General features: G+C 43.8%; 1 protein-coding gene across 2 annotated transcripts in view; it reads left to right on the forward strand.

Moving 5' to 3' along the window:
- Positions 1-2326: 2326 nt before the first annotated feature.
- Positions 2327-13165, forward strand: part of LOC140064698 (protein MTSS 1-like) — a 92040-nt gene continuing 81201 nt past the window's right edge. For both annotated transcript variants that reach the window (XM_072111834.1, XM_072111835.1), the window contains exon 1: positions 2327-2592. In XM_072111834.1, the coding sequence (XP_071967935.1) occupies positions 2521-2592 (72 nt within the window). In that variant the 5' untranslated portion in view covers positions 2327-2520. The remainder of the gene's footprint in view (positions 2593-13165) is intronic.

A 13165-nucleotide genomic window follows, 5' to 3' on the forward strand; every position in this document is an offset into this window, starting at 1 on the left:
GCTACGCGGAGCTGCGCGCCGAAGATGGGTGAGTAGGAGGGGTAAAATGGCTACCGGGGCGTGGAGTAGCCGCCTCCTGTAATCTCATATGCGGCTACTCCACGCCCCGGTAGCCGCATAAGTAAATTTGAATAAATACCAAATTAAAGTTATTAAAAAAGTGCAGGGACGTGAGGATTAGCCCTTAAAAGGGCTATCCTCACGTCCCATTGATCCACCTACCACCCAATCTACCTTTATAGGTAGATTTGTGGTGGTAGGTGCCCTTTAAATGATAACAACCTGTCCAGTGTGGAAGTACAGACTCTGGCAGTACACAAGGACAGGGGTCCTGGCCCCACTAATTGAATGATGCAGAGGGTCCAAATATGTCCTGCCCATCCATTCATTATTACGGGAATACCTGAAATTGTAGGCTCCAGTGTTCCCATTCACTGTGTATGGGAGTGTCACACTGTGCCATTGCTCTGCAAGTAACAGTGCTCCCGTATGGAGTGATCTGCCTCTCCTGCAGATGGGGGATAACAATCAAAGTTGGTTCCAGTAACATCCACAGGATAGGGGCTAACTTGCTGATCGGAGGGGGTTTCAGTGATGGGACCCCCACGATCACGAGAACGGGGGTCCATGGTACTCATGTCATGCCCAAAGTTGAAGAGAGCAGCCGGTTATGCATGCCCCGGCTGCTCTATTCATCTCTATTGTGCTGAAGAAGATGTCCGAATACGGCGCTCGGTTATCCCCATCAGCGCCATAGAGATAAATAGAGAAGATGACTGCGTGACCACCTGCTTTCTTCAGCTCAGAGTACAGGGTACGACCCCCATTTTCCTTGTTTGTGGGGTCCCATCACTGAGACCCCCACTGATCAGCAAGTTAGTTCCTGTGTAAAGAGGTTAACTTGTATGTCACTCGAGACCCCCTTAATGCTATATAGCAGTGATGGCTAACCTATGGCACTGGTGCCAGAGGTGGCACTCCGAGCCCTTTCTGTGGGCACTTAGGCCATCACCAGAGAGGACTCCAGGTATCTTCCTGCAGTCCCAGACAGCCCAGGACTTGCTGTGCACAGATCTGTATTAAAGTGACAGCTCTACCTGGGACTATTTTCTGCTTTATTGGTGTCCTGAGGGGCTGGTATCAATGAAAACTGTGACAGAGAAGGGAGTATAAATCACAAATTAAATTTCTGTGTTGGCACTTTGCGATACATAAGTGGGTCTTTGTTGAAGTTTTGGCACTCCGCCTCTAAAAGGTTCACCATCACTGCTATATAGTGCCCCCAGTGTAGAGCCTCCCCATAAATACTGCTATATGTTGCCAGCAGAGTTTAGTATTCCCATTGAAAACAAACTTGGACGTGGATTTTCCCTGGGAATTATAGAAGAAACTGCGTTGAAACCATAAGACAGAGAACAAAAATTGAAACGTAAAACCATGTGTATTTTGAGCAGACATACATGTGTTTAGATACCCTTATAAGTGTACAGAGTGGTAAACTCATTTTTAAAGGGGGATTTCCATCATGGCATTATTGCTAGTGTCCCTGTTATACCCATATAGTGGCCGCTGTTCCCTGCATATGTGGTACCTGTACATTTCACATGTTGATGATTTATAATTTGGATATATCATACACAGGGTAACAGTCTGTGCACAAGAGATCTAGAGGTATGTTCACACTGAAAGAATCACATGTGTATTTCTGCCACTGAATGACATAACACAAATCCGATGATCCACTGTGTTTCTTCTTCCCAATTTGAACAACACTTTTTTGGTGCCGAATCGTGTTTTTCATAACCAGTATTGATAGAATTTATGGGTTTTTTTTGCATCAGGACAGATTCCCATTGAAAAGAATAGGAGTGACAATGTTGTTGTTCCTTTTTACATATAAATCTGTGCAAAATTGTGCACTTAGCATTCATTTCCCATAGAAACCTGTGTGAGATTACAGCACACGTTTTTAATGTGTGAACAGAGCCCTAGTAGTGACAGGTAATCCGTTATCTCAGCACTTGCAGGGAAGACACATGTTGCTTGTTCTCTTCAAGGACACAGTACACACCCAGGACGAGGTGAATGAGTCCATACACACACCTGTGGGCGTGGCCTCCGTACACAGTACAAGGCCCCGCCCTTCCTTCGGAAGGAGAGTAGAAAGAAGCCCACGTCCAGGCTAGGTGAACCACGCCTACGTGATCCATGATGTCACCGTACTAGCCCCGCCATTCCGGGGGCGTGGTTACGGTAGAATGGGAAGGTGAGGGGCGGGGATGTGCACGGGGGGCGGTGCTAGGTCCCCGTGTGTGGCCGCTAGGGGGCTCTGTTCCGTTGCGTAAACTGCGTATTCCCGAGTCCAGGTCTTCCCGTCCCTCCCTCTCCCCGCTCCAGTGCATTGCAGCGGCATGAGATCAGTGTGAGCGCTCGCCTCGTTATCTAGCAGCGCTTGTCTGTCTGCAGGAGCCCGCACACCGGAGACCGGCAGGAGACGGGGCTGTGCCCGGGGCACGCAGCATGGACGCGGGCATGGAGAAGGAGTGCAGCGCGCTGGGAGGACTCTTCCAGACCATAATGAACGATATGAAGGTGAGAATGTCTGCCAGGCGTGTCCGGGGAAACTTCCATAACAAAGGGACAATGGTGCAGCGGGGGGCTCAGCCTGCAACCTGTGCCCCCTGGGGGGATCACCCCCTGCACTGTGCCCGTGTCACATGACCGGCATCCAGTGCCCACTGCAGTGCCCCCAGCACCATATCACACTGCATTGTGCCCGGCTGTGCCACATGTGCCCTGGGTGACACTGTAGTGGCCAGCAATCACCAATATGATTGATCCCCCGCCACCATCCTAATGGGCATCGCCCGCTGCCCGCCACAAGTTCAAGGATCGCCCTCCCGTCTCACCGGATATCAATTGTACTTGTTGCATGAGATCACCACGCAATGAAATATGTAACAAATCTGACAAGTAATAATGGGTGCTCTACGTTGGCACTGCCCGTATACTGTCAGAGTGAAACTGCACCTGAATTGGTTGGACCTATGTGGCAAGTTGTGGTGTTAACTAGATTATTCGGTGTAGGGGGCTTGCGTCTCGCCCATCGCTCTTTTTAACTATCTCCGGAGGGCATCGCCTGGGGTTGTTGATGAGAAGTTCACTCGGACTAGTCTCACATCTTGTTTTGTTGAGGCATATTCCATAAAAATCTAAGCAAATCTGGAAAATTTATGTGACCTGTAGTAATATTTGGGTTGATGGGAGGAAGTAATTTGATAAGTCTTGTATGATGGTTACAGGAATAGGTGACTGCTGAGATCCCCTCGCAGTAGTTAAGTAGGGTCCGGTGCCCACTGAGTTCAGAGGTGTGGGCACACATGCCCAAGGGCAATCTTCATTATTCCGTATGGAGAGAATGTGGGGTTACATTATTACCAATCCATGGAAACATAGATCATATGATAAGAACTACAGTGTATCTTTGAATACATCTTTTTTCCGTCTTGGTAAGAAATCATTGGAATCCTCATTGGTGCCAAAGTGTCCTGTATTTTACCCACTTCTGGACTTTGGATGATTGAATATTGTGAATCTTTACACAGTGAAGTGGGACCAGTATTGTCATAATCTGTCATTTCATTGATACAGTTTGTCCCTGTTTTTGCGTACAATCTGATTGCCACCATATCCTGCATTGTACAGAGATTGGATACCAGTCACTTTATTATAACACTTTGGCAGGAACAGTAAACCCTTTGCCGATGTCTAAGACTAAGTTCACACCTTGCGTTACACATTCCGTTATTAATAGCGTAAGCAAAGCGTCTCAGACTAATTTGAATACAAAATAAGTGTTTTTCTGAAAAAAAAAAACCCTTCCAGCAAAAACTAAAAGCAGATACAAGTACAACCCGATGGTACAGGGAGGTGAGTACTGACATCTAGCATTAGTGATTCTGGAGCTAGATGTCATCTTAAAGTCTGTGGCTAAATGGAAGGTTAACAGAAGACCTTCTGTTCTTAGTTTTCGTTATGTTCTCCTTAAACGGACAGTGAATATGAAAGTACAGTCCCAGGTGTGAACTGGGCCTGAAGTCTGGGTTTGCACATTTTTTGTATTTCCGCTGTGATTGACAGATATGTAACATAACAGACGATATGATGGATTTTTTCAACTTCGGTTTTGTGCTCTCCAATAAGAGAAAATAAAAGTCATATCTCTGATGGAGGAACGAACTGCGCCTTAAGAACCCTGTGTTCACATTACCCATCCATACAGTAGGGTGATTGCTCCACGTATGGCGGTAAATGAGATCCATTCAGTTTTCCATGTGATGAGTCATAACTTATTGGTGGAGAATGTGCCCGTGTACGTGGACTGTCACAGGTGGCAGAAACACTGTGACTGTCGCTTTAATAAAATGGCGCCTGCAGATATAACATTGTTCATATATATATGAAACATATTATCAGAAATCTCTGCAACAGTTCTGCCACATGTGAACATAGCCGGAGAGCTGTTCAGAGATCACCACAATGGGAGCTGTCTAGTGTTATGGGCCAAACAATCAATATGAGTCGCTGGTGCTATAAGCGATCCAATTAGACCTCCTGATAATTGCATAGCGGAGCCCGGTCTGATGCTGTGTCCTTGCTCCTTCTCCCCGGTGTCGTTATTTTCTGCTCATTTCACATGTAAGCCACACGTCTGGATTTCGCGCGCGCGCTCTTGTTGGATAAACAGTCTGTGTTTTGCTTCAGTCATGAAGTAATTCTCCTGAGCTCCATGTGTGCGCCGCGCTGTCAGTACAACAGGACGACACAAGACTGCAGGGAGCGCCAGCCAAATGATCTAATCCAACTACATTTAGGATCCGAAATCTTGATGATAACTGGATATTAAGCCAGTGCCTTATTGAGATCCGCGGTACATGAAGGTGAACGTCGAGGTAGAGACGTGGCCACAAAGTGAATCATAGCATTTGCTCATAAACCACAAATGTGCGAAGATGTTTCAACATTTTTATAGGAGAATCATTTCTATTTTAAGGAATTGTCCACCACAAACATTCATCACAGAAGTGTATGGTGGTCTGACAACTGATGAATAGTGGTCTCCTGTTATCCAGGATAGTGGGTGCTACCGCTTGTATCACCCACTGATACAGTGGGATGTATGGATACAGCTGAGTGACTGTGCGCAGGGGGCCGTATTTTCAGATCTCTTACCATGTGGTAGTACATTTATATCATGTTTTGTCATTGTGCGTTGAATGTCTCTGGGCATCTGTAGTTATGAGATTGTTTTCCTACTGCTTATTGTGGTCCTTAGCGTTATTGCACACTGGCAAAAAAATGCGTCAGTTTGCAGTCTGTGGTGTGTATGTCTTTAGTACATCAGTTTTTTTTTTCACCCCCTAAGAAAACAATTATTGGATGGTTAGCAAAAAATAAATGGCAAAAAATCTGGTTCGCCAGCATCATCTAAGAAAAAATAATATGCTATTTAACTTTTACCGATCCTTGAACAGCCATGGACACGTGAAAATCCACATAATGGGGCTCGTTTACTAAGGGTCCATGGACCGTGCAAACGTCCCCTGAGCGGGGAAGCGACACAAGCAGGAAATCGGGCGCAAAACCTATGTGAATCGTGGCATATGTGCTTTCCGGCGGGGATCGTGCAAGGGACGGGTAAGTAAATGTGCATCAATGGGTCAGTATGCAGTCTGTGAAAATCATAGATAGTATTTAGACGTGAAACAACATCTAACAGAGGCATTGCTCATTAGACATTGAATCTGTAGATGTAATGTGACCACACACAGACACGATTAGCTGTTGGCTATGACAATTCCTCCTGAATCCCCAATAGAACTGCATGCTCAGCTCAAGTGTGCACGTGGGAGCGGGGAATAGCTTCTTGGTGCAAAGCACTGCTTTCCCAGTGATGACCAATACATAAAGGGTAGCAAATCTTGCAAAGATCTGAAGATTTTTTTTAATTTTTAGGGCAAGAAAATGTTCTTATTTCCCGTCACGGTTCCGTCATAGACGGATATTAGAGCCGTGACTTTAAAAGGTGCAGCTGTGTAAAGTACTTGGGATGATCAGGACACATGACCTGGAGGGCCAGCTGTCTGGGACATTTGTTGGCTGGCCATGTGTGCGCAATGTTATGGTGCCTGTTAGATGAAAGTAGCACATTGCGGTAGCGAGACCCTGTTATACGGTGTCATGCGGCTTCTGTTTGTGTAATCAGGCTCGTGACTCTTGGATCTGTTAGCAAAAAGTCTCTGTGGGTTGAACTTTTTGTCAAGTTTTACTAAAGCGGCGATTCAGAATCCAAGCCCGTTCGTGTATTCGCGTTATTGCTTTATCATAAGAACGGTTTCTGATGATCTTCCTGACAGGTCAATGACTTCTATTACCTGTCAATGATCAGTTTTGCTCTGTTGGTGCCTGAAGATCTGGTCTCCTGCTCGCCCCCAAGGCACGCACTCGTTCAGTTCAGACCTGAGATTACATTCCGGTTTTATTTGCTTGCATCGGCTAGATTATTGGGAGTGGTTATTGAGACAAGTAAAGAAGAATGGCTTCATCTAGTAATAAAATGTCAATAAGTCACAGGTTGTGTGAAATCATGGTTATGAGACATGTAACCTTCAACCTTTAGTAGAGGTTGTGTTCATCCGCAGGGATTAGGTCTGTGATAAAAGAATAATAACTATATATTACATCATTTACCAAAGTTGAATCAAGTGATGGGATCTGGCCACACTGCATAGGGTGTGTATGTGGCACAGCGACTGAGAGTGGCTTTGAACTGGGCAGCAGTCACACCTCTCTTATGCTGCTCTATACAATGTCTATGAACAATCCCTTTAAGTTCCAAGTAAACAGTCCTGACCCTTTCGGGTGATGCCATTTGTTGTGTTTTTGGATCGTTATAAAGCATTCGTTTTAAGGCCGTTTAAAAATGCACACGTTTTTGAATGTTTACCATGCGTTTGGCTGCTATGCACCTTTTTATCTTGATTTCTAGAGGTGCAGGCAGCTGTGAAACAGATGAAAACCAGCCAAACACATGGCAAACATTGCAAAACGCATGCGTTTTTAAACCGCCTGAAAACACATGCTTCAAAATGGTCCAAAAACGTGACATGTGACATCACCCTTTGGCTGGTGCCACACGTAGCGCTTTGTCTGCGCTTGCAAACGCAGACAAAGTCGCGCCCACCGGGGCGGGCCTCGGACTGATCGCATCGGCGTTTCTATGGAAACGCCTGCGATCGGGAACGAGCCGCCGGTGTTTTGCGTTAATTTAACGTGAAACACCGGCGGCTCGTTCCCGATCGCAGGTGTTTCCATAGAAACACTGATGCGATCAGTCCGAGGCCCGCCCCGGTGGGCGCGACTATGTCTGCGTTTGCAAGCGCAGACAAAGCGCTACGTGTGGCGGCAGCCTTTAGCCTTATTCATGCTTGGACCATTAACCCCGGGTCTTGTGATGGCCAGATTTCACGAACCGAACTCTGTTAGGGACGGGACACTGAGCATCATACTAATACTTGACAAGAGGAGCCACCTTAAAAGCTCCAGACAGCAGTAACATACTATATTCATGTTCTCAGTTCAGCAGTGTTCAGTGGGGAAGCAGGGACTCCTTGCATCATGTGAAACTGAGATACAGTGTTCGGTCTTGTTCTGAGATTGATAAACTTTGCTGTTTTTAATCCTTTATCAGAGAGCCTTATGTCTTGGCAGATCATGTATGTGTATAGGGGGTTCTGGAGACAAACGGGCCTCATGTTTACATCGGCCACTTGACTGATATTTTGACTCTAGAGTTCTGTATAATGGACCTGTGAACACATTGATATGCTTCCTCGTAAGTTTATAGGGTAGAACACCTGCATATTGCAACGTGTCACACTTTTTTGCTTTTTGTAGATGCCTTTATGAGCGAGGTGTGGAATAGCCCAAAGCAGCCTTTGCGCACCAAACAACCTAGATCCATAATGTGCATGACCTCTGTGATGGTCCTGTTTATGATAAAACATTTTGCCTAGATTATTGATCCTGTTTTTGGTAGATCATTTCGCTCATAGATATTATCTGTGATGATCCTGTTTTTGGTAAAATCTATGACAGATATAGAGTCTACTAAAAATAGGACATTACACAGACTCTATATCTGTCATAGATATTATATCTGTGATGGGGGTGTTTATAGCAGACTATCTCGCTCATAGATATTATCTACTTTCTTGGTGTTTGCGTTGGTTCCTGGTCTTGTTTGGGGTTAACAGAGGAACTAGTGAGGAGTAATTGGAGAGAAAATGAAACTAGAGTCAGGTGAGATAAGACTGATTTATGGTCTGAGATGATAGTAGTTTATGGAGCAGATCCCTTCTCTCTGTGTTGTACTTGTTAATAAGTTCTCAAGAAGAAAGGCAAATACACTGGTGATAAGGAGGCCTCTTACATGGCTTATTTTGTCTCTTAAGAGGGGGTTTTTACATTGCATAACTCAAAAAGTCCTTGAGGGCTATGTGCTGTGTTTCGCTCCCATCTCAGGACAGGGTTTTGTCTGCGTCAGATAGGGAAAGAAAAAAAAAAGTTGGAAACTTGTTTGTCCAGTTTTGTGGATCTCGCTGAGAGCCTGCAGGCAGAGAGAGGCAGGTGACAGACACAGGATTTGTTGCATCCTGTTAGGGGTAAGGTCTCTCGTGTGATGATATGCCAGATGTGGATCATAATCCATGGGAACGTCTCGTGTCTTTCCACTTCCACTCTCTTTCTGTTGAAGCGGATGGCTGGGCCTCCTGTAGCCAAAGAAGGTTGTGATATTGGCTGTAAATTGGGGGTTAAAACGTGACCATCGCCTGTAATCTAATGGCAGTGGAATATTTTTGAGTGTTTTATATTTTATCTATATGTATATTTGATGGTTGTTTTACCTAAAATATTCCAGATAAAAAAAAAATGTATTGATTACAAACCATTGCAGTTATTTACTCATGGACTCAAAGGCAATATAATCTACAATATACGCTGTAGGCCTACAGATTATGTACAATGCTGTTAATCCACTATGTATGCTTCTCTTCACATAAGATGGTTGTTAGATACTGGCCAAACCCACCATTTTTTTGGAATATGTATATATGGTATCTTAAGGGTGTGGCCACACAAGGTATTTACTTTGGATTTGCAAACGCGCAGGGCTCAGCCCAATTGCATATGCATTAAATTTCGTTTTCCTATGAAACGCATTGATTGGTCACAGACTAGGCTGCATTCACACGAATGTTGGGGAACGTATATAAAGCCGCATAGGCCGGCAATGGGCACATGGAGTGGTACAGTGCAGCAGACATGCGGCCCCGTATCGGGGAAAAGATAGGACATGTCTGGCTACAGCCCGGAGGACATGCTTACGTGTAAATGCAGCCATTGATGTTCCACTGGGGATTCTGAGAAATATGCAGACACGTTTTCCATGATGGAATATTCTTTGCTACTTTGTAATGCAGTCCCCTTAACATCAATCATGACTTTTAAGATCTCTAATAACATGATGGGGATTTAAAGCCAAACCAGTATATCTATTTCATAAGGAACTGATTCCCAACTGTAGACAGTGCTGCTTTGATGTCTTTGTATCTCATTAGTACAGTTTAGGAAACTGGTTTAGCCGAGTAAGAGGCTAGAGACTAGGAGTGAAAACTCTTGGCCACCCAACTCTCATTTGACCGTAGATCTTGGAGATAAAAATTGGGCAGTTGTATTTCATCTGCTGATAATTATATCCTCTAAAAATGATCCGCCAAAGGTTTTTGGTAATCTCTCTGGTTACTGCTTGACCAACTATAACATACATGTTATTTGAGCGCTAAGAAAGTTGACGGCTATCTAAATTGTGTTGCCAGTTTTAGATTTTATGTGGATTTTAAGCAGATGCTTTACATCTGTATTTTTTTTTTCTCCATGATGTGGACCTGTCCTTAATGTAGCTGTTCCCTCTGATGAATGATAAGGATCTGCTCAGCATGTGTTTGAGGTGTGTGTCTGCTTTGAACAACACAAGGATCTGGATTTACAGTCAACACTCTGAGAAGTAGCCCATGAGTGACCTCTCTGCTGTGCCCTTGTACTGTCTGTGCTAGATAAACCACTCTCACAACTGAGTGGCTCTTGCACTGAAGATATGATGTGTGAATTCCTAAATCTGCCTCTTAACCTTCACTAAAGGAGATACGGCTTTTCTGGAAAAACTTGCAGACATATTAAAAAAACAGCATTGGTTTTCCAAGTAGATGATTCCATATACAATAAAACATCTTCGAGAAGAACACTTACTTTATTGTGATGTTTTGAAGTTTTACCATATATTTGGCCATCTTCAAGAAGACCATTTGAAAGTCCAGAATATCAGATGTATAGACTGGTGACTATATATGAGTCCATATTGTTCGGCAGGAACCTTTTGAGTCTTTATAAAGACAACACCTGTCCAAAATTCTTATGTGGACATATAGGCCACATAATGTGGGTGGTTCTCAGCTCTGGACTGGACAATGCAATGACCATTCTTATTTGAGATGTGACCACTCAAGGGAAAACTTGTCTGGCAAAATCAGCAGTCTGCTTGGGGTGCCTTGGCTTGTTTCTGAAAGCAGTTGTTTTTGATGAGATATCTCTTTGAAGACAATCCTTCTCCAAATGTAAGCCATCTGTTAAAGGGGGAACCGTGTCTGGCCAGATATTTCTTTTGTAGCGGCCAAGCAACGATGATCTTTCAGAGCATCTATTCCCTTCTCAAGAAGGCTTCCCCCTCTATTTGTCATGCCAGTATGCCCTAGTAGAGCAAATAGTCAGATATGTATTTCTAAGTAGGCGCAGTCTGTACAGTGGTTCCTCTTCATGAAGGGCGTTGTGTTTGCCTTGCTGGTGTAGGCACTTGCTGAACATGCACACATCCCACAGAAGGGAGTAGCAGGCTAAATGAAGTAAACAGGAACGGCTTCACAACCTAATTAAGAGCAATTCTGCCATATCTGTGGGGATTAGCTGCTTCATAAAAGGCATGTGCCGTCCACATTCCACCTCCGGAGCAAAGCTTATATTGTGCCACAACCCATGCGGTGAACGCGTTCATGCTTCTCTGTTTTAACCAAGTGGGTTGTAATTGACCTACATTGACAATCGGCAGGGGATGCAAGTTGTTAGTTTCTGTGGATTTTTTTGTTACCGAACTGAACATTATACATATTGGCGCAAATTTCAAAGACGACAACGAAAACGAGTATAAGGATCGCTCTGTGAAATTGTACAGTCCATTGGTTGCACATTATAGAGCAGGAGGAGCTAATGTGATGTTTAGGTTTAATAATAATAATAATAATTCTTTATTTATATAGCGCACACAGATTACACAGCGCTGCACAAAGAATGACAAATTAGTCCGTGTCCCCATGGGGCTCACAATCTATACAACCTACCAGTATGTTTTGGAGTGTGGGAGGAAACCGGAGGACCCGGAGGAAACCCATGCAAACACGGAGAGAACATACAAACTCTTTGCTCTGCAAACTCTGCAACTAGAACCTAGGACTTCAGCGCTGCAAGGCAGAAGTGCTACCCACTAAGCCACCGTGCTGCCCGAGGTTTGTGTTTAACCCCTTAACGATCTGCGCCGTAGCTCTACGGCGCAGAGGTACAGGGAATGTATGAAGAGGGCTCATGGGCTGAGTCCTCTTCATACAGAGGTGGGGGTTGTTTTATATTGCAGCAAACCCCCACCGCTAATAATCGCCGCCATCTTTATTCCGATCGCCGCGCCTCGAACGTCATCGGGGGCGGCGATCGGTTGCCATGGTGGCCTCTGGTCTTCGTTTGACCCGAGGCTATCTGGCTTCTGCAGATTCGTGGCTCATTGTAATGAATGAGCTACAAAAATGCCATATATTGCAATACAGAAGTATTGCAGTATATGGTAGGAACGATCTGACCATCTAAGGTTAATGTACCCTAGATGGTCTAAGAAATAGTGAAAAAAAAAAAAGAAAAAAAAAGAAAAGAAAAAAAAAAGTTAAAAAAATTTATAAAATATTGAAAATTCAAATCACCCCCCTTTCGCTAGAACTGATATAAAACATAATAAACAGTAAAAATCACAGACACATTAGGTATAGACACGTCCCAAAATGCCCGATCTATCAAAATATAAAAACTGTTACGGCCGGCGGTGACCTCCGAGACGGGAAATGACGCCCAAATGTCCGAAATGCGACTTTTATACCTTTTTACATCACATAAAAAAAATTATCAAAATGTCGCACAGACCTCAAAATGGTAGCAATGCAAACGTCGGCTCATTTCACAAAAAAATTACACCTCACACATCTCCGTGCACCAAAGTATGAAAAAGTTATTAGTTTCAGAAGATGGCAAAATTTTTTTTTTCTTTTTTGTACACATTCGTTTAATTTTTTAAAATGTATTAAAACTCAATAAAACCTGTATAAATTTGGTATCACCGCGATCGCACCGAACTAAAGAATAAAGCTGAGGTTTTATTTTGACTGTACAGTCAGTCGTAAAAACTGAACCCACAATTTTTCCACATTTTGGAATTTTTTTCAGCTTCGCAGTACACGGCATGTTAAAATAAATAACATTACGGGAAAGTAAAATTTGTTACTCACAAAATAAGCCCTCACACAGGTCTGTACACGTAAAAATGAAAAAGTTATGGATTTTTGAAGGTGGAGAGCGAGAAATGAGCGAAAAAAACCTGCGTCCTTAAGGGGTTAATAGCTCGCCACAACTTGAAATTTATTCATTTAAATATCTAAATGGGGGTCCTAAACAGTGATTGACCAGCCTGTTCTGTATGAATTTGTAGGGATGGCTTAGTATATATATATTTCCCTTTTTCATGTGGTTCTACTGTTAAGATAACAGGTTGGTGAAGTCTGGATATCTGTTTTACACTTTCAGTAAGTAGGAAGTTTCTCCCTTCAATAAACACACAAGTCCTTTTGGTTGTGACAGCTGTGCAAACTTATGGAAATGTAGACACATCCACTCTATTGCTTGTAGTAGAGTAGTAGTAACATCTCTGCTGAGGACATGGAACTAGCTGATGATATAT

Source organism: Engystomops pustulosus, chromosome 6 (assembly GCF_040894005.1).
Source record: "Engystomops pustulosus chromosome 6, aEngPut4.maternal, whole genome shotgun sequence".
Taxonomy (NCBI): domain Eukaryota; kingdom Metazoa; phylum Chordata; class Amphibia; order Anura; family Leptodactylidae; genus Engystomops; species Engystomops pustulosus.